The following is a 19,996-nucleotide window of genomic DNA, read 5'->3' as shown; positions in this document are numbered from 1 at the left end:
GCCCAATCAGCATCACTATACCCTACCAACTGTAAGGAAGATTCTTTATGAAAGAACAACCCGTGTGTAGAGGTGCCTTTCAAATATCGGAGAATGCGGTGGGCAGCGGCTAAATGAAGATGTCGAAGAGCCTGCATAAATTGACTGACTTGTTACACAATAAAAGAAATGTCAGGACGAGTAATCGTCAAGTAGTTTAAACTCTCAACAAGCTACCGATACAAAGATGGATCTAATAAAAGCTCTCATTCTTCCCGACGAAGCTTAAGATTTACCTATAAGGGAGTAAAAACAGAGTTACTCGATTAGAGACTACCTAGTGAAATAACGTCCTACGTGTATTTGTGTTGGTGTAATAACATACTAGTTGGAGTAAGTTGCACCTCAAGGCCAAAACAATACTGCAGGGGACCAAGATCTTTCATGTGAAAGGAGGCCTTGAGATGCTGTTGTAATTGCTTGATTAACTCAGTATCTAAGCCAGTAATTACAATGTCATAGACATATACGAGAAGCAATACGATTCCTACAGAAGTCTTGCAAAGAAAAATAGAGGAATCAAACTGATTTTGAGTAAAATAAAAAGCAAGCAGGTTAGAGTAAAAAAACTTTCTTAAAAAAAAAACTTCAATCAATTAATATAATCACGTAAATTAATTTGAAATAAATTCAATCTTTTTATAAAAATTAACTCAGAGTAAAAAAATTTCAAGTTTTATAAACTTAAATTTATTTTTAATTAAATTACATAATTACGTTAGTTAATTGAATGTAATTTCTTCTAGATTATGCAAGAATGTCATATTCTGAGATTCAAAGAATAAAAAGGAAAAAAAATAGTTGGATGGTAAAACAGTAGTAAATGAGGTGTTAGGGTATCATTGCCCTTCCGAAATAAGGTGGCAAATTGTGTTCGTCTCGTATCAAGTTATAAATATTTAATAATATAGGTCAATCCGAACTCAACTAGTTAAGCTAAACATGTCAAACTTCTAAATCCTAACTCAACCTATTTAAATAACGGATTGTATTACATCATCCATTTTGACTTGTTTAATAATTAATTAGAAATATATTAACACGACACAACTCATTTAAACTCGTTTGTTTAATATAAACGAGTTGAATTAAAACACATAACTCATTTGTTCTGATTAACATAATTTTACATAAAAGTTAAAATCTATATTTATTAATAATTACAATATCTTAAAAAATATATATCAATATTTTTCAAATTTTAATATATAATAAAATCAATATTACAAACCATTCAATAATAAATATGAGCATAAGTCTAAAATTATAATATCAATAATAAAAATAATAAAAACATAAATATATTGAAAAATATCAATATTACAACTTAATAATAATAAAATTTTAATTTTAAAACAAATTAATTTCATATTAAACAAGTTGATTCATTTATAAATCGTATCTTAATGGGTCAATTCGTTTTATTCGAATCTATTAACATCAAACCAAACCCTTTAATTTCATGTCGTATTTTTATTGAGTTGACAGATCGTGTCACATATTATTACCTTTAGAATATTGAAATGAAAGTTAAAAACTATATAAAAGTTAAAAGTTAAATATTGAGATGAAAGTTACATATTGTCTCATTGAGATGAATTGAGATAAAAGTTAAAAGTTAAATAAAATATTATTAAAATATTATATTTTAATATTATTATTATTTTAAAATTTTAAAAAATTCAATTATTTATTATATTTTACGTCATAATTTATGAAAATTTTAACTTGAGAAGGGAGTGTTACTCATAAGTCATATTTCTCTCACTCTTCATCTTTAATGCGCGACTCGCTGCCCGGCTACGGTGATCCTGCCACCAGTCGCGCCACTATCGCAACACCAGGCTGCTTTCTTCCCAACTTGAAATCATTCGCACTTGGACCCAAGGTGAGGTTTCTGTCACTTTGTTATCGATGGCTGGTTTCGGTGTGAAGCAGGGAAAAATGCATTGGGGTATTTTCCTTGTATGAATATTCAATAAGAGATTTGATGAGGAATCCTGTGAGATGGAAATAGGATTGTCTCTCGTGTGGAATTGGTATATCTGATTTTTCTTTTGGATTTTGAGTGAATTCTGGTTATGGTTTTGATCTTTGTTTTTGTGCTTTTGACCTCCAAAGCTTGCCTGGGTTGGTCATTTTGTTGGATTAATTGGTAAAATCTGTTGTAATTTCGAATGCGTTTTTGCTTGACGAAATTCAAGTGTCTAGTATTGAGATTTAGAAATAATCGACGGTGATTGTGATTAGTCGAAATGGGAAGCTTTGAGTTTTTTTTTTAACACTTTCAGTTCTGGTTTTTGTGCTTTGATAAAATCAATTAGGTGGGAATATGGTTGGTTGGTCAATTTTTGGAGCTTTGGAAGAATGGGGAAATTTTCTGGTCATTTAGGTTTGGAGACAATAATGAGAGAGAACATTGATCTTGCTTTGCGGGAGAAGAAAATTTTGAGGGGGTTGAATAGCTTTCCACTAAAGTTATGGGGGTTTGTTTTTAGTAATGGAGGTTGAGTTGGGAAAAGTTTGAGTTTTGTAAATTTGTACAATGTCTAATTGCGGCCTAGATTTTAAAATTTAAGTTTGTCATCTGTTTAAAATCTATTCCCATGTATACCCAAGTATTTAAAACAGCATACATTCCATAGCTTAAGTCAGAACCCTAGGTGTATTTACATCCCTTGGTGTATTTGCATCTATTTGTTTATATTCTTCTGACCAAAATCTTTATACAGAAAGATAAGTGCTATTCATCATCCTTTCATCACTCCCCAATGTGGCCTTAAATGATTATCTTTTACTTATTTCCCAATTATTTGATGCCACATTAGGTGGATGATAAAATGATGCTGGTTAAAATGCTTGATATAATTTAGTCTGTCCAATCGTGTGACTTCCTTTTAATATTCATGTTATTGAGGTATTGAATTTGATCTTTTTTCCTTCTTGTTTTGGTTTAGGTTTTGTAACACCCTGTTCCCATAGGATAGAGATGTTATTAACATTCATAACATAAAGCCCGGTAAAGAGATTCATATTCTAAATTTCCTCGTTTATTGAAAAGCATAAAAAACTGAAATGAACATAATTGTTTCAAAACTGAACGTAAAGTGGAAAGACATAAACCCATCCTACGAATGACATAAAAGGATTATAGTTCTTGTGTAAAAAATCACTTAATTCTTCCTAAGTCTTTATACTAGATCTACTCCTGGCCATCCAGCTCTACGCCATCATAAACATCATCTGTAAAAATTAGACATGAAAGAAAATAGGAAGACAAACAAAAATGAGTCAAATACTCAGTAAATAGCACATCATACTGTAAAATATAATCTGGCCTAGTATGGATTTAATTTCTGAAGACTCTTAACAACATACATATAGCATCATAGATTCCCAATCATACACGTAATATAACTTTCTGAAAAACTTCACATATATACATATATCGTCACATATTCACATAGCATGTATATATTCATCATTAACATGAGCAGAAGTATACAAAATCATAGCAAACATGTAACGTAAATGCATAATAACTTGTTTATCTTGTCTTAACATGGAGTGAAACACGCTTGAGTCCGTGTTTCACTTTACTCGTGGTTAACCATGCTTGAGTCCGTGGCACTGTCTTAAAACTTCTTATCTTTCTTAATGCATGGGAATTCATTAGGCTTCATGAACTTTCTTAACATGGTATATTCTCGTTCATGACATAACATAACATAACATACTCTTGTACATGATATAGCATAACATGACATTCCTTGTACATGGCATAGCATAACATGACATAACATGACATGATTTGAACATTTTATGACATTCCATGGCATACATGATCTAAGTACTACATGAACATGGCATACACGATCTAAGTACTACATGGACATGGCATGCATAATCTAAGTATTACATGAATATGGCATACATAATCTAAGTATTACATGAACATGGCTTGCATAATCTGGCTATTCTATTACATGGCATACTTGATTTGAATTACTATATGAACATCTCATGGTTTTCGTATGATTTTTGTAACATTCAATCAATTAATCAAACAAATTCATTCATTCAAGCATAATCTCATATTTCATCAAGATCGTGAAAGGAATCTAACCTTGACTTGTCTCTTAGCGTAGCGTAGATAACCATTATAAGCACATCATATTTTCATGCATAACAATAATATTCACAGTACGCATGCAATTATATGATCATACTATTTACCTCCTAGCTCTGCTTCCTGATTTCCAACTTGTAGCGCGTTACCTATACGAGGTACTAGACGTTACTAATTTCCTAAAAAAGCGTGTCGTAATAATCCAAGTAATTAAATACGTATAATGGAACTTAACTAAAATAATAGGCTTCAAAGCAAACTCTAAAAACATACTTTAAAATCCCTTAAATACTCTTTATAAAATTTGCATCTATGGACTCATAATTATTCAAATAGATAAAGCCCATGGAAGAGTAATGTTTTTCTGAAAATATAACCAGCCCAATAAAATACTAAAACATGTTTTTGTAAAGCACCACCAGCCCACTTTAAAACCATAAAACAGTTTCTGTCAACCCAAGTTCACCCGCTTAAATTATCATAGTTTTTGAAATAAGCCCAACAAGTTCATTTGAAACTAGGCCCAGTACTCCTTAAAGAAAACACTAGCCGATTGGGCTTAAGGCAGGTTACACAATCAAGGGTCAAAAAGGCATGTAAGTAATTACAGAATTAGTGGAGGGGCTTTTTGGGAAAGGCTGAAAACAAAACACATAAAGGGAAACACATCCTATGGCAAGACTAGATGGTGGGGTATTTGTGTAAAACTAATGGTAATGCATGGGTGTTTTAGGGAGGCTGAAGTAAAAGAACAAAAGGTGGGAAGGCATGCTTACGGGAGAGTGGAAGAGTCGTGCGTATTGAGCTATCCTCCATTGCTGCCAACAAAGCTGCTCCTGCCAATGACTCCTCCACCTCAGCTGATTCAAGAAGGACCACCACCACGTCAAATTCTTCACAAACAGATCCTTCTGGAATCACCTAGTTTAGGTTGGTGCCTACTGTAACACCCCCTTCCTGTAGGCTAGGAGTGCCACGTATTTTCCATAAAATAATCCGGTAATAGATTCCATAATTTCATAATTGAAAAAAACTGAACTTTTATTATGCGGAAAAATGTCTAATAAAACTGTCTTCCAAAACATTAAATAAAATAAACTGAAATAAATTCATGTCATAAAAACATGTTTATTTTAGAAAGTTTGAACTTAAAAATAAATGCTCCTACTCCTGGCCTGCCTGCTCGTAATCATCATCTTCACTTGGGTGGTTAAAAACATGAAAACAAACTAAAATGAGTCGATGACTCAGTAAGAAATCTATCACAACGTAAACGTAATAAACATAAGATTTTCATAACAACTTTCATGCTGAGCTTAAAAAAATTCATGACTATTCATACTGATGCTTATCCTATGTATGACTGTTTTAACTGAATTAACTGACTGATCTGACTGATTTAACTGATTTATCTGACTGGCCAACACACTTAACCCTGTGTGCAAGGTTGTGCACCAGCCCCACATCCCGCTGCAGCAAGGGGAACTGCTGATAGTATTCTAGCATACTATGGTGGACCACGACTGAGTTCATGGCTTGCACACCACCCTGAACTGAACTGAACTGCATTGGTACCATGCATCTGAATGACCATCTTATTAACTGATCTGATATTATCTTACACTTGAATTTAAGATGGCTTACGTGTCTTATACACATGAGATGCATGACATACTACATACATAATCATAAATTCTGAATTTAAATATGATGCGGAATGACATGGTCGTATGCTATGCTAGATGACATGACATGAGCGGTTCATAAATAGTGGCTATCAATGAACTGGCTTGGATAATACATACATATAAGCTAACTGTGATGATCCTAATTTATGATCAAATTTACTTACCTCGCTGCGTGTCTTCTTGAATAATACTTCGTAACTTGAGACCTATATTCAATAAATAACTATCACTAAATTGTTTGGAAATAAATAAATGCTAATATCTTACTAAACTAATTTCGGAATTCTAAAATATAGTCAAACCAATATTTGTTTAACACTAAAATCAATAATTCATAGTATTTAAATTACTTAAAATACTAATTTATAATTTAGTAGAAATACTCGAGCTATTTTAAAATAATTCACAAAAAAAAACTTAAATTCTTAAACTAAGTTTCATTTCTCAACATAATTATTAAATCTTATAAGAAACTTAACAAATTCCACTAAATTCTTAACATAGAAATTTTATTAAAATCTTACTAAATTGACAAAGGAAATTTAACTCAAATATTAGACTTAACATTATCCTTTAAAAACATATTTCTAATTCTTTAAACATTTTTATTAAAAAAATGAACCTTTAATTAACTATATTTATTTAATAACTCAACTAGTAATATTAAACTCAATAAAATTCACTAAAATAATTATTGAAATAAAATAGGATCAAGTTCAATTAAACATCATTATAGTCTGTAAAAAGGTTAAAAACTCTGGCCCATAATAATAATAATACAACAAGAGCCCAATCAAAAGAATCACACGTACGCACAAGGCCCAGGGCCCAAAGCCCATCAAATCTTACGGGTTCATTCGGATTCATTCAAGAATCCGAAAACACGGCAACAAAGGAAAAAAAACAGAGAGCTGAGAGAGAGGGAGAGGGTCTGCGATGGCGGCTCACCGAGGGAGGGCTGAGGCGATGGCGGCGCTGGTGGCTGGGAGTGACCGGCGGCGCGACTGAGGGTTCCTATGGTGGTGCGGCACCGAGTGAGAGAAAGAGAGAGAGAGCTGAGCCGAGAACTACCGAAATCAAAAACAAAGGCTGCGGCGGTCGAGATCTTACCGGAAGAGAGTGGGTGTGCTGGGGCTGAGCTGGTCGGCAGTTTCTGGTTCCACGGGTGGTGCTCTGACGTCCTATGGTGGTCGGCGGCGGTTGGGAAGAATCTAAGGATTAAACGGCAGTGTTTTGGTACTCTGGGTGTTTCAGAAGCAGATGTTTTGGAGTGGCTCACGAGATACTCCTCTCGTACGAGGTAAGTGATATTTATAAGCGTAGAAGATAGAGAAAATAAAAAGGAAATCTTAGAGGAGTAGAGACGTGCAGAGACTGAGAGTGGAGACGTGCATGAGTAGAGGAATACACGGCAAAAGAGTTGGTGTTCCACTAGGACGTTAGCAAAACAAACAAAATCACCGAGAGAAACATACGGGTTGGGTGGTTTGAAGTTCTCAAACAGAGGCTAACAAAGTGATGAGGTTCGGTGACTAGAAGAAAAAAATTAAACTTTAAATTTCAAAACAAAACCGTAGTAACATAATCTGATACACTTTAGAAATCCTTATTAAAACAAAACTCTAACAAATCATAAATCGCAATTATAATAGAAAATATAAAGATAAAGTACATATAAATTCTGATAAAACTATAATCATAAAAATATAAATTCTAAAAATATAAGTTTACTAGGAAAAATTTCTTATATACCCTAAAACCAAAACTGGTATGTCACACCTACCCTCTGGGTATGGCTGCTGATTCAGTGTACAGTGTTGTATTGTGGCCGACAGCTTTTGTAACAAACTCTGCATTGTATTCATTTGTGTAGTGCACAACAGATGCTCGAGAATATTCCTAGGCAAGTTTGTTAGGATTGCCTTGTGTATATATACACACTTGTATTCAGACTTTTATCTAACGGTAAATATATTCAAATTCTTCTTTGCCTTCTCTATTCTCTACATGGTACCAGAGCTAAAAAATTGACTAGCGTCGTCTTTCTTTTTTTTTTTTTTTTTTTTTCTTCTCTTCTCCTTACTGATCCTCTCAAATGACTACCGAAACTCCATTTTCTGAAAAAGAAATATCCAGTCCCAATCCTTTCCAACTACCCAGTAATTTCTCCCACATTGTTTCTGTAAAGCTTGGTTCCGATAACTACCTACTCTGGCGTGCATAGATCATCCCCTATCTTAATGGCCAAGAACTCTATCGTTTTATAGATGGCTCTTCTCCTCCTCCACCTCCTATTCTTACTGTCTCCTCACCTTCCGTATCTGCTCCCTCTCCACCTTAGCCAAATCCTGTTCATCTTCAGTGGCGTCGCACTGACCAAATGCTCCTCAGTGCACTCCTCTCTTCCCTTACCGAAACCATTCTTGCCCAAGCCATAGCTTCTCGCACATCTCGTGAACTATGGCTCACACTAGAAACTATGTTTACATCACAATCTCAAGCCAAAATATTTCAGATTCGTCATCAGCTCATCAACCTCAAAAAAGGGTCTCTCTCTGTTACTGATTATTATAGGAAAGTCCGTCTCTTATCAAATACCATGACTACTGCTGGAGAGCCCCTTGGAGACTATGAAGTTGTCTCTTACCTCCTAAATGGCCTCAATTCCGAATATGAGTCATTTGTTATCTCGGTTACAACCAGAGCCACCCCCATCAGCTCAACTGAGCTTTTCAATCTCCTTCTTACTTTCGAAAGTCGAGTCTCCCTCACCACCATTCAACATGGTCTTCTGCCTACTCCTACTGCTAATATCACCACTTCCATGCCCTCCTATAACACTAATCGTGGTCGAAACTCTTATCGTGGGGGATGCGATAACAACAGGGGTGGTCACTACCGTGGTGGACGCTCTCCTCAATCCTCTTCACTCACTCCTCATCAGCCCAACAAACCCACTTGTCAGGTCTGCAACAAAGTTGGCCATATAGCCCTTCAGTGCTTCTATCGTTTCGATCAGGCAATTTGATCCACCCCGTTCTCTGTCTGCACATTATACTAGCTCACAGTCTTTTTCGGATCGCCAATGGTATCCCGATTCAGCTGCAACAAATCATCTCACCTCCGATCTTCATCATCTCAATTTATCAGCTGAACCATATCTCGAACAAGAGCAAATCCAAGTCGGCGATGGCACTGCACTTCCCATAACTCATATCGGTGACTCTCAAATTTCCTCTTCTAACTCTACTTTTTCTCTTCATAAATTATTGTGTGTTCCTAAAATAACCAAAAACTTAATTTCTGTCCAACAATTCTGCCGTGACAACTCAGTTTTCTTTGAGTTTCATGCTTCTAATTTTATTGTGAAGGACAAAATGACGGGAAGAATGCTTATCCAAGGACCAACGCGTAATGATCTCTACTTGTTCCCTCCTCCTGCCTCCTCAAAATCTGCTCCAGTTGCTTTTATTGGTGAAAGAACCATAGTTGCACAATGGCATCACCGACTTGGCAATCCCAATCTTCAACTTGTCTCCAGCATCGTACGCACCAAATGCTTGCCTTTCATTCCTTCTCAATCTATTTTTTTTTTTTGTTCTTCTTGTCCCCTTGCAAAATGTAGACAGTTACCTTTTAAATCTTCTAGTAATCGGTCTTTGAGACCTTTGTTTTTAGTTTTTGTGGATGTTTGGGGTCCCTCCCCACATATATCAAGAGATGGTTTTCGCTATTATATCTCCTTTGCTGATGATTTTAGTCGTTACACGTGGTTTTATCCCTTAGCCTCAAAGGGTGATGCAACATCCGTCTTTCTTATTTTCCAACAACAAGTGGAACGCCTATTTAATACTAAAATAAAAAATATTCAAAGTGATTGGGGCGGTGAATTTCGACCCCTAACTCGGATTCTAAATTCTCAAGGCATTAACCACCGTCTATCTTGCCCTCACACCCACCAACAAAATGGTGTGGTTGAAAGGAAACATCATCATATAGTCGAAACGGGCCTCGCTCTCCTTGCAACGGCCTCTCTTCCCTATAAAATTTTGGCCGATGCTTTTCAAACCACGGCCCATCTTATTAATTTTCTTCCCTCTCCTTCTCTTCAAAACAAATCTCCTCATCTTCTACTCTACCAAAAGGAGCCCGATTACTCCTTTATAAAATTTTTTGGATCCGAGTGTTGGCCTAATCTTAGGCCTTATAACACCCACAAAATTAATTTTCATTCTCTACCGTGTCTTTTTCTTGGCTACAGTACTGCTCATAAAGGGTATAAATGCCTTCACTTACCAACAAATCGGATGTACATTTCGCGTGATGTCTTTTTTAATGAATGTTCTTTTCCTTATACTTCCACAAATTCCCAATTAACGTCAGCTCCAACTAATTCCCAGACCACATATACCCTTCTACCCCTTTCTTTCTCTATACCTCCTGATCCATCTACAACTAATCCAATAAATGGCCCATCCAACACACACGGCCCATCTATACCTTCTAATCCCTCTCACTCTTCTTCAACCTCAAACACGTCAACCAGACCCTCGTCTCCAATAGAACCACATTTTCCCTCTGATTCGATAACCTCTCAAACCTCTCAATCAATTCAACTCTCTCAACCACCTCATTCACCCATCATCACACGCTCCAAAACCAACTCCTCCAGACCCAAACATTTTTTTGATGGTCAAATCCCTTATCCTCCAACACGCCATTGCCTCACTTCATCTATTACAATACCAGAGGAACCAAGCTGCTACACTATAGCCTCCCGATACCCAGAATGGCAAAATGCCATGACAAATGAGTTCCAAGCTCTTATTCAAAATCAAACTTGGACTCTGGTTCCCCCTCCCCTTTCTACGAACATCGTTGGTTGTAGGTGGGTCTTCCGTACAAAGCATCATGCCGATGGCTCCATTGAACGGCATAAGGCGCGCCTCGTTGCAAAAGGATTTCATCAACAAGAGGGGGTAGACTACTCTGAGGTCAGTCCCGTTGTGAAATTCACAACGATTCGGTTAGTCCTTTCCCTTTCTGTATCTCGTGGTTGGTCCCTTAGACAACTAGGCATCAAAAATGCTTTCCTTCATGGAACCTTAACTAAAACTGTGTATATGTCTCAGCTTGTTGGTTTTGTCCATCCCGATTATCCCCACTATGTATGTCGCTTGCAAAAGGCCATCTATGGCCTCAAGCAAGCACCCCGTGCATGGTTTGCACGGCTCAGCTCTAAGCTTTGTGAATTTGGTTTTATTCCCTCTAAGGCAGATCCCTCTCTCTTTGTTTATTCATCTACCTCTGTTCTCACGTATGTTTTAGTTTATGTGGATGACATTATTGTCACTAGTTCTCACTCACCTCACATTGAAAATCTTCTTTCCTTTCTTGCTTCTGTCTTTCCAATCAAGGATTTAGGCAAACTCTCCTACTTTCTTGGTTTGGAAATTTCTTACTTAAATAATGGAATCCATCTTTCTCAACGGAAGTACATCCAGGATTTGCTCTCTCGCACAAATATGTTATCTGCCAATGGTGTCTCCTCTCCCATGTCTGCCTCAACCGGCTCTCTTTATCTGATAATCCATCCTTTTCTAATCCTACCCTTTATCGTCGCATTGTAGGAAGCCTACAATACATGTCACTGACTCGACCAGACCTTGCCTTTTCCATTAACAAAATTTCTCAGTTTATGCACAATCCAAAAACTCCACACTGGCAAGCAGTTAAGCGACTCCTTCGGTATCTCAAGCATACTCTAAATTTTGGCCTTCACATTCAAAAATCATCCTCTTTTCAGCTTCAAACTTTTTTTGATACCGATTGGGTAGGTTGTCCGGATGACCGTCACTCTACCGATGGCTTTTGTATTTTTCTTGGTCAAAATTTAGTGTCATGGAGTTCTCGTAAGCAACGAACCGTTGCTCGTTCCAGCACTGAGGCCGAATACAATGCCCTTGCAAATGCCACAACTGAACTCCTATGGGTTCAATCTCTCCTCAAAGAACTCCGTGTTTTCCTTCCAAAACCCCCTATCCTTTGGTGTGACAATCTAGGTGCCACCTACCTATCCGTTAACCCTGTTCTTCACTCTAGAACTAAACACATGGAAATCGATTTTCATTTTGTGCATGATCGAGTCGCAGCCAAGACCCTTCAAGTTGCCTTCCTTCCTTCCAAAGACCAATTGGCTGATATATTTACCAAACCGATTGTTTTTTCTCTGTTTCACTTAATGAGAACAAGCCTCACAGTTGTTGATACACCGTTAGGCTTGCGGGGGCGTATTGAGCTATCCTCCACTGCTGCCAACAAAGCTACTCCAGCCAATGACTCCTCCACCTTAGCTGATTCAAGAAGGACCACCACCACGTCAGATTCTTCACAAACAGATCCTTCTGGAATCACCTAGTTTAGGTTGGTGCCTACCCTCTGGGTATGGCTGCTGATTCAGTGTACAGTGTTGTATTGTGGCCGACAGCTTTTGTAACAAACTCTGCATTGTATTCATTTGTGTAGTGCACAACAGATGCTCGAGAATATTCCTAGGCAAGTTTGTTAGGATTCCTTGTATATATATACACACTTGTATTCAGACTTTTATCTAACAGTGAATATATTCAAATTCCTCTTTGCCTTCTCTATTCTCTACAGTGTGATATCTCACCGAGAGAAGGAGGCTGAGGCGACGACAGCTCTGGGGTGGTTGGAAGCGACCGGTGACGCGATTGGGTCCCCTGAGTAGTGGTGTGATGCAAGAGAGAGAGAGAGAGAGAGAGAAGTGAAAATCACGGGGAAAAAGAGAGATCCTGTCGGGGACTTACCGGAAAGGAGTGGGTTCAACGGGGTTGGGCTAGTCGGTGATTTCTAGCCAGCCGGGGTAGTGCTTCGACGTCCTAGGGTGGTCGGCGGTGGCTGGGAAAGAGTATAAATGACTTATGCACAAGTGAGTTCTTTGTAATTTTTGTGTGTTTGAAACAGAGGTTTACGTGAGATTTTATAAACGATGGGGAGGGAAGTGGCGTGAGTCCTCAATGGATATGCTAGGGTTTGGAGTTGGCTACACTTGGAAATTATTCCTATGAGGATAAGGATTCTGAGAGGATTTTGAAGAGTCGGGTTGTAGTTTCAAACTAGGAAACTAATCTAATATGGAAACTAATGGATAACTATACAAAAGTTTTGATAGGAAAAGAATCACCGTATAATAGATAGCATATTTCCTAATAAAGACAATAAAAATAAATAATAAATAAATAAATAAATAAATAAAAATATAAAATACTAGTTTTAAGCCCTAAATTTGGACCCGTATGTTACAGGTTTTGTTCAAATTTGAGAGTCAAAAGAACAGTGAGGATGATAGGAGGTGGTCGTATCCGGCTCAACAGATGGCAGCAGGCAGCTGTTGCTGTTGGTTCAGCGGTTGGTGCATTGCTAGACCCACGAAGAGCAGATCTGATAGCAGCCCTTGGGGAGACTACCGGAAAGCCAGCTTTTGAAAGCGTGCTTGAAAGAATGAAGAGGAGCCCGGAAGGCAGAGTAAGACTATTCCCCACTGTTAATGATATACCTTATCCTTTTTTATTAACGGTGACATTGAACTAATTGGATGGCATGTTGTCTATTTAACCAAAATGTCGGAAGGTTTGGCACATTGGTGGAATATTGGACCAGAATTGTGACTGGCGTGTTGATTGATTGTGTTATTGACATTTGTGGCCATTTTTCTGCCTAATCAACCCATTCGTGTTCTTCTGTTGTCCAAAGTTTTATATGGTTTCTTTTAGTGACCAACATGTTTATAAAAACTTGCTTGCTGGTACCTTTGACATATCCTGGTAAATCCCACGTGTTACTATTAAACTTGCTTAAAGGAGATGCAGATATCTTATTTATTTTTGTTTAAAATATTTGATCGTTGATTGTTTCTGATCCTGCGATGAAACTTGCCCCCCCCCCCCCCCCCTCTGTGCCATTTAAAGTGTTCCCCATGATGCTTCAATATACACCATGCTAATGCTGATCAATCCATGATCGATCCCTTCTTTCATATGCTGAGGGAATGAGAACCAAATTCAAGTGCTTGTGCAAATGCATTGCTTTAGATTTATCTCCATTTATAACTGACCAATCTGTACTGTTTACTCCGTTTACCACTCATGAATAGACAAAATGGACCCAAAGACAAATTTTGGGAATTTAGTTTTCCATGTGAAACTACAGTGAAGCACCTAGACATTGTCTTGTACTATGGGCAGATAAAAAATACATCATCAGTGGAAAGGATAATTTTCATAATGTTGTCTGTTTTCCCTTTTACCTAGCTGATCATGCTTTTCTCTCTTTTCATTTGCCGCTGTTATCATCAGGACCTGAAAACTCCTTTGGCTGCAAGGATTGGCTTTAGCTATTTTGTTCTAAAACTAATGTATTTCCTTGATAGGCAATTTTGCAGGATCAACCACGTGTGATATCTGTGAACGTGGGGCATGCATGGGAACTACCGCCCAACACATTCGGTGCTGCTTATGCAAACTTCATGGGATCAAGGAATTTTTCCCCTGACGACCGACCACCGGTGCGGTTCATGGAAACAGACGAGTTGGCATATGTGGCCATGCGGGCTCGTGAGGTGCACGACTTCTGGCACACCCTATTTGGCCTCCCCACCAACTTAATTGGTGAGTCAGCACTCAAGGTGATAGAGTTTGAGCAAATGTGCCTTCCCATGTGCCTGCTCTCTGTCTTGGGGGGCACAGCAAGATTCAGCGAGAAGCAGAGGAAATTGTTCTTTCAGCACTACTTCCAGTGGGCCATACGGGCTGGCATGGAGTGCACTGACCTCATGTGTATATATTATGAACGACACTTTCATGAGGACTTGGAGGATGTTCGAAGGAAATGGGGGATAATTCCTGCTCCTCTCGCTCCTAAAGAAAATGCTATTTGAGCAGCGGCAGCGGCGGCTAAGCTATAACTAGTTGGCCAGATAGAAAAAACCGGACAAGATGTATTGCTGAGAATTAAGCGCAAAATTTTCTGCAAAGTCCTGCAAATGCCTAGTTGGGAAAGAGACCGATTCTGATTGCCAACGAAATAATCTCGTTAATTTTCCAGTTGTTGAAAGTTGAAGCTGATGCCGTGAGAAGGCTCATGTGGCCAGAGGATTGTGCTTCACGGCTCAAAGAAACAGAGTGATTTGGAGAGATAACAAGGAAAAGAAAATTTACTAAATTGCATGAAAATTCATTGCAAAATAAAATTATTTCAATGGCGATAAATCTAAAACAGTGAAGGGAAACCAAAGGTAGAACACACGGCTACCACTCACCGTCCCCAAAGAGTATGTTTTGGTGCTCCTTCAACTGGATTTTCTTAAAATTTTCCAATCGTTTTGTTCTCTTTTCTTTAATTTTCCTCCATTTTCCTTGTGTTTTTTCCCCCAAGTTAAAAATTCCCGATATGTCATTGTCTACCTACCCACAGCCACCATGCGTTGCACCCCAGATCCAGATGCCTGCCAATACTCCAACAGTTCTTATTTCTTTCACGAGGGACAATGAAGTCAAGTGCATAATTTTTTAGCACAATACTGCAATTAGTGGGATGGCACCAAAAACCGCCCCTTATGACGAGAATTTCCTAGATTATGCCAAGAAATACAGGCTTAGACCATATTTTTTGTACCATTACCCTTCTTTTTATTGTATGTTTATTACCTTGTATTTGTTTGTAAAGCATGTAAAAAACGTCCAAAAAGAGAGACCCCATAAGTATGCCTACCTACAAGTCTTTGTTTTAGGTTCTTATCCCAACCAGTCTTCATGTGATAATGTCATATCTTGAGCAAATGGGCATCAAGTGTTATGCAGTCTCACTCTTAACTTGATCGTCTCTAGCCTGTCACCAAACACAGTTTGCCATAACATGATACAAAGGAGTACCGCCGAAATCTTCCCTTCTTTTCAGAAGTCCAAATGTCATCCATTTCATGACAAGTACCCTACAATATGTAGGATGAAAATACAATGTGGTACTCTCTGGCTCACAAAACACATGCAAAACTGTCTACACAGATGGGAAGATGCCAAAATACAACCAAATGTATTACAGCTACACAAGGGGAGCAATGCCACATGCATGCACATGGTTAAGACAGATTGAGGTACCCTGACCAGACATGCATTCAATATACATGATGCTGCTTACAATCTGCCCCCCCACAATCTGCAAGATATCTCTACCACCGAGGCTCTGCTGCACAAGGATTCCTAGACTTGCTTTGATGACATTTGCGCTATCTCTACCAGTATTTTGTGTAAGGACTGAGGCCTCGAGAAGAAAGGTGCATGATCAGAACCTTTTAGCCAAAACACCTGCTCTGGGGGATTTGTTTTTATCATGTTCTCTTGCAGAGAAACTGATACTGCACTGTCTTCTTGAGTAACTAAGTAAAATCTCCTAACAGAGCCATAGTTCTTATCAGAAAGCACGAGCTTCTCCATTACTGGTGGAAAAGGGATTGGCCTCATTGAAACTAATGCCAGTGTGATATCCTGGACAGAGGAGAATAAAAGCTTTCATATCAGACCTGGTCCAAGAATGTTTAACTCCAGTCACAACAATATGGTGGACATACCTTTGCGGGACTTTGATTGAACAATAGGTCTCTCACCAATGTTTTGTCAAGATCGATAGCAGTTGGAGGCTGGTCTTTGCCATTAGCATACATAAACATCTGAGCCTGCCGCATCAGATCATTTGAACCTGCCTGCAATATCATGCACAACCAGTTTAGTACGACAGTCTCATGCTAGCAAACAATTGTCAAGAAACTAAACTAAACTTAAGAGTTTCATACTAAATTTTAATGAATAATGATATTGACAACTATTTTACAATCCATTTAACAACCAACCAATGTGATAGTGTCGTTTCATAAAAAAATATTGAAGTGTTTTTTCAAATTTTGAGTTTCCCATCTGATTTGAATTTTAAATTTTGCATAATCGCTTTCCATTATACAGAGAGTTATAAAATGAGTTACTCAATTTTAATTGCAGATACATGCAGCCTATTTCAAATGAATATAGAGTGGACTGAAACTACTGCAATTGCAATTAACAATAAATTGGAGTGTAACATTAAATGAGCAATGCACTTCTTATATTTGGACCGCTGGTATTTAAGTATATTGAACTGAGAATTAAGGAATGAAGACGGAAGCAGATTAAGGAGGCATATGTTGTAAACTATCTAGAAAACAGGAAAGCTTTGGAGTCACCCGGAGAAATTAGAGCAAAGTTTTCCCTTAATTATATGGGTGACACTATTCTCTATTTTGTTTCTACACTTTCTCTGAGCCCAATAATTATGGAGTGGAGGCCAACCTGTTGGGAAAACATCTCGAGGGTACTCTGCCCACTACTCAACATTGTTGCAGCTATAAAAATTGCTTTTGAGATCTTAGATGGAAACAACTCCATTACATATGAAATACAGGCACCGCCAAAATCATGCCCCACCAATATCACCTGCATTTAGAATGAAGATTTTAGTTCTGGTACATCTGAATGAAACATTACCAGATGTACTACCACAGGTTTACTATGATCAATGCTAGTTACTCTCAATTATTCACGGGAAACTGGAAAGCTAGCTACAAAGTTCCCTAATTTTATAGAGGCATATGAACTTTTAGTGAATATCTTGTCCAACTGTATTGCATAATGTTTGTTTGGAATTAAAACGTGAGAGTCAGAGAGATTGGAATCTTAAGCATGAATAGAAGAGAGTAATATGATAAGGAATCAATACACAAATGAAGAATAATAAAGTGAGGATAAGCTTGAATAGTCCCTTTCAGTGTTAGTCATCTCCATATGAGATAAAAGCAATCCGAAAGTGCTATCCTTGTTGCAATTGAGAGTAAAAAACCAAGACTAACTTGTGAAAGAACACCAAAGATCTCAGACGTACACAACTTTTTACCCTATAAGCATATAAGCATATGTACACAAAAATAAACACTGATTATTTATCTAACACACACACACACACACACACACTCTCAGAGAGAGAGAGAGAGCAAAAACCTTTTCACCATCTCCAAGTTTCTCTAGGATATCTGTGAGTGGCTTTACATACTGTGCAAGACTGGTGATGTTGTTTGTGTCATATGAATGAATTCCAGCTCCAGTTAAGTCAACTGCATCAACTTTGTATCCCCCTTCTTCCAAAAGCGTCATAATTTTATACCAACACCAAGCACCAAAGCCACCTCCGTGAACAAGGACAAAATGATTGGTTTCCAGACCCTCAGCCTTTACATCCTAAGGGATTAAAATCAGAAAATAAGATGATGACTGATATATAAGAGGAAGAATTTACTTTCTTGGATGACAATCATCATTTTTTCCACCTCCAATTGAACAAGCAAAGTAAAAGTACAAAATCAAAATGACCAAGTACAAGTATTTGAGCAGCATTAGAGTCCAAAAATCATGGAGATGTTATTGCATGTCCATACATAATGATAGGAAATAGAAAAGGTGAATTTTTCACAAACTCCATCAAATGGTTCCTGATCACTAGCTAACTAAATCCATTAACCCTACTTATTCAGTCCATTGTGCATCAAAACTACAGTCAATTATATGCATACTTTCTAAGCACTCTCACTAAATTGAGACTCCTGGAGCCAATAGAGAGTTCTCTGTTCTATTTCTTTTCTTTTCATTTGTTACATTAGACTGTAGAATTGGGAAGGATCCTACCTGCTTGAACACCTGAACTTGGAATAACTGTATATTGATTAATTCGTCAAGGTTTATGGATGGATCTCTCACCCATAAGGAAAAGCAGTGGCATAGTTTTGTGGGTAAACTTGTCTCTTTTGACACAAGTTAGAAGGAAGCTGCTTTATCCAAGCCCAATCATGTTGTAAACGTCAAGTAACTTTTTGGCAAAAGCATAGTGATCAAAGGGTAATGGACTTCACATCAACCTTTTTTATGTCTTTGAATCGTCAGTTTTGGCAACTCTTCGCCGACAGAAAGGTGACCGTAATCATGGAATCCATGCATCTTTTCAGCCATAATATATGATATCTCCAACTAAAGTTTGAATTTCACCAAACCCGTCCAATTTTAGTCGTTGAAAAATGCTCGACCAAACAAGCCATGTAAACAGATGAGAACTCGTGGCGTAATTAAACACTAAACAAACGTGATGGAATGTGATTATATGGCATATTTTAATCATATATATATGAAATAGGATATTATAATTTATGCCGAAAACATAATCGTCCTATATAGAATTAATTAATGGCCAGCAGGCTCAGGCTGCACTTTGAACTGGTCTTTCCATCTTACTGATTTGACCAACTCAGTCAAACAGCACCATTCCTAAGGATGCAGGCAATGAAATGAAGATTAACCAAAACTCTAATTCCTATTCTTTGACATGAGCTTCAGATCAAAAGACTCACACACAAGATATAGTTCCCAAAACAAGAAATTGAGTAATAATAGAGTTAGACTGGAAGATCAGTTTTCACAAGGCCAAGGGAAGAAATCATTTTGAAGAAAAAAAGAAGCACGAAACTATGATCAAATGTGGGAAATAATCTGACGCGCATAGAACATCCAAAAAAAAAAAAAAAAACCAATTTTAGGGAAATTTACACAAACCTTATTGATAACAAGCTGATGAGGCTGAAGGAGAGAATCAGAGCGTGAACGCTGCCTAGAACTCGAACTCTTGGGAAGCTTTTTAAGAACACCAAGAGATGGATTAGGATAAACGACAGAAGTGGAGCGGTTAAGGGGCAGAGAAATGTTCTGCTGATGTTGGCGGAAGAGAAGAGCGGCGGCAATGGCCTGCTGTCGAAGCTGAGCATCTTCATCATCGAGTTTATTCCCCTGCTTGTTCCTGCTAGGGGAAGAAGAAGACGAAGAACCGGTTCTACTCTTGCGTAAAAAGTTGGGTATGCGTTTGGAGGGTTCTCTGGTGAATCTGACCTCCTTGGGAGCGAAGCATGTCCACGAGTTTCCCATAATTGAAATAATTAACGATACTGTGAACAACACACACGTCAATACAACCTCAAATCGCACGAACCAAACCT

General features: G+C 37.8%; 2 protein-coding genes and 1 non-coding gene across 3 annotated transcripts; 2 read left to right on the top strand and 1 right to left on the bottom strand.

The window, feature by feature from the left end:
• The first annotated feature begins 1,778 nt into the window (after positions 1-1,778).
• LOC121257738 (ubiquinone biosynthesis protein COQ4 homolog, mitochondrial-like) lies at positions 1,779-15,099 on the top strand. Its single transcript, XM_041158920.1, has 3 exons — positions 1,779-1,927; positions 13,185-13,404; positions 14,309-15,099. The coding sequence occupies exons 2-3, from the start codon at positions 13,222-13,224 to the stop codon at positions 14,813-14,815; spliced, it is 690 nt and encodes a 229-aa protein (XP_041014854.1). The 5' UTR covers positions 1,779-1,927; positions 13,185-13,221; the 3' UTR covers positions 14,816-15,099.
• On the top strand, positions 13,849-13,930 carry LOC121258898. The gene has a single exon (XR_005939450.1). It is a non-coding gene; the product is annotated as a small nucleolar RNA snoR53Y (small nucleolar RNA).
• Positions 15,100-15,806: 707 nt separating the features above from the next.
• Positions 15,807-19,937, bottom strand: LOC121257737 (putative methylesterase 11, chloroplastic). The gene is made up of 5 exons (XM_041158918.1): positions 19,560-19,937; positions 17,961-18,197; positions 17,256-17,399; positions 16,505-16,636; positions 15,807-16,421 (listed from the first exon to the last, which is right to left on the bottom strand). Exons 1-5 carry the CDS (start codon positions 19,923-19,925, stop codon positions 16,137-16,139), a joined length of 1,164 nt encoding a protein of 387 aa, XP_041014852.1. The 5' UTR covers positions 19,926-19,937; the 3' UTR covers positions 15,807-16,136.
• Between the last annotated feature and the right edge of the window lie 59 nt (positions 19,938-19,996).

This window comes from Juglans microcarpa x Juglans regia, chromosome 3S (genome assembly GCF_004785595.1).
Source record: "Juglans microcarpa x Juglans regia isolate MS1-56 chromosome 3S, Jm3101_v1.0, whole genome shotgun sequence".
Classification (NCBI taxonomy): Eukaryota; Viridiplantae; Streptophyta; class Magnoliopsida; order Fagales; family Juglandaceae; genus Juglans; species Juglans microcarpa x Juglans regia.
Note: the sequence above shows the minus strand (reverse complement) of the source record. Positions and strands in the feature narration are given on the sequence as shown.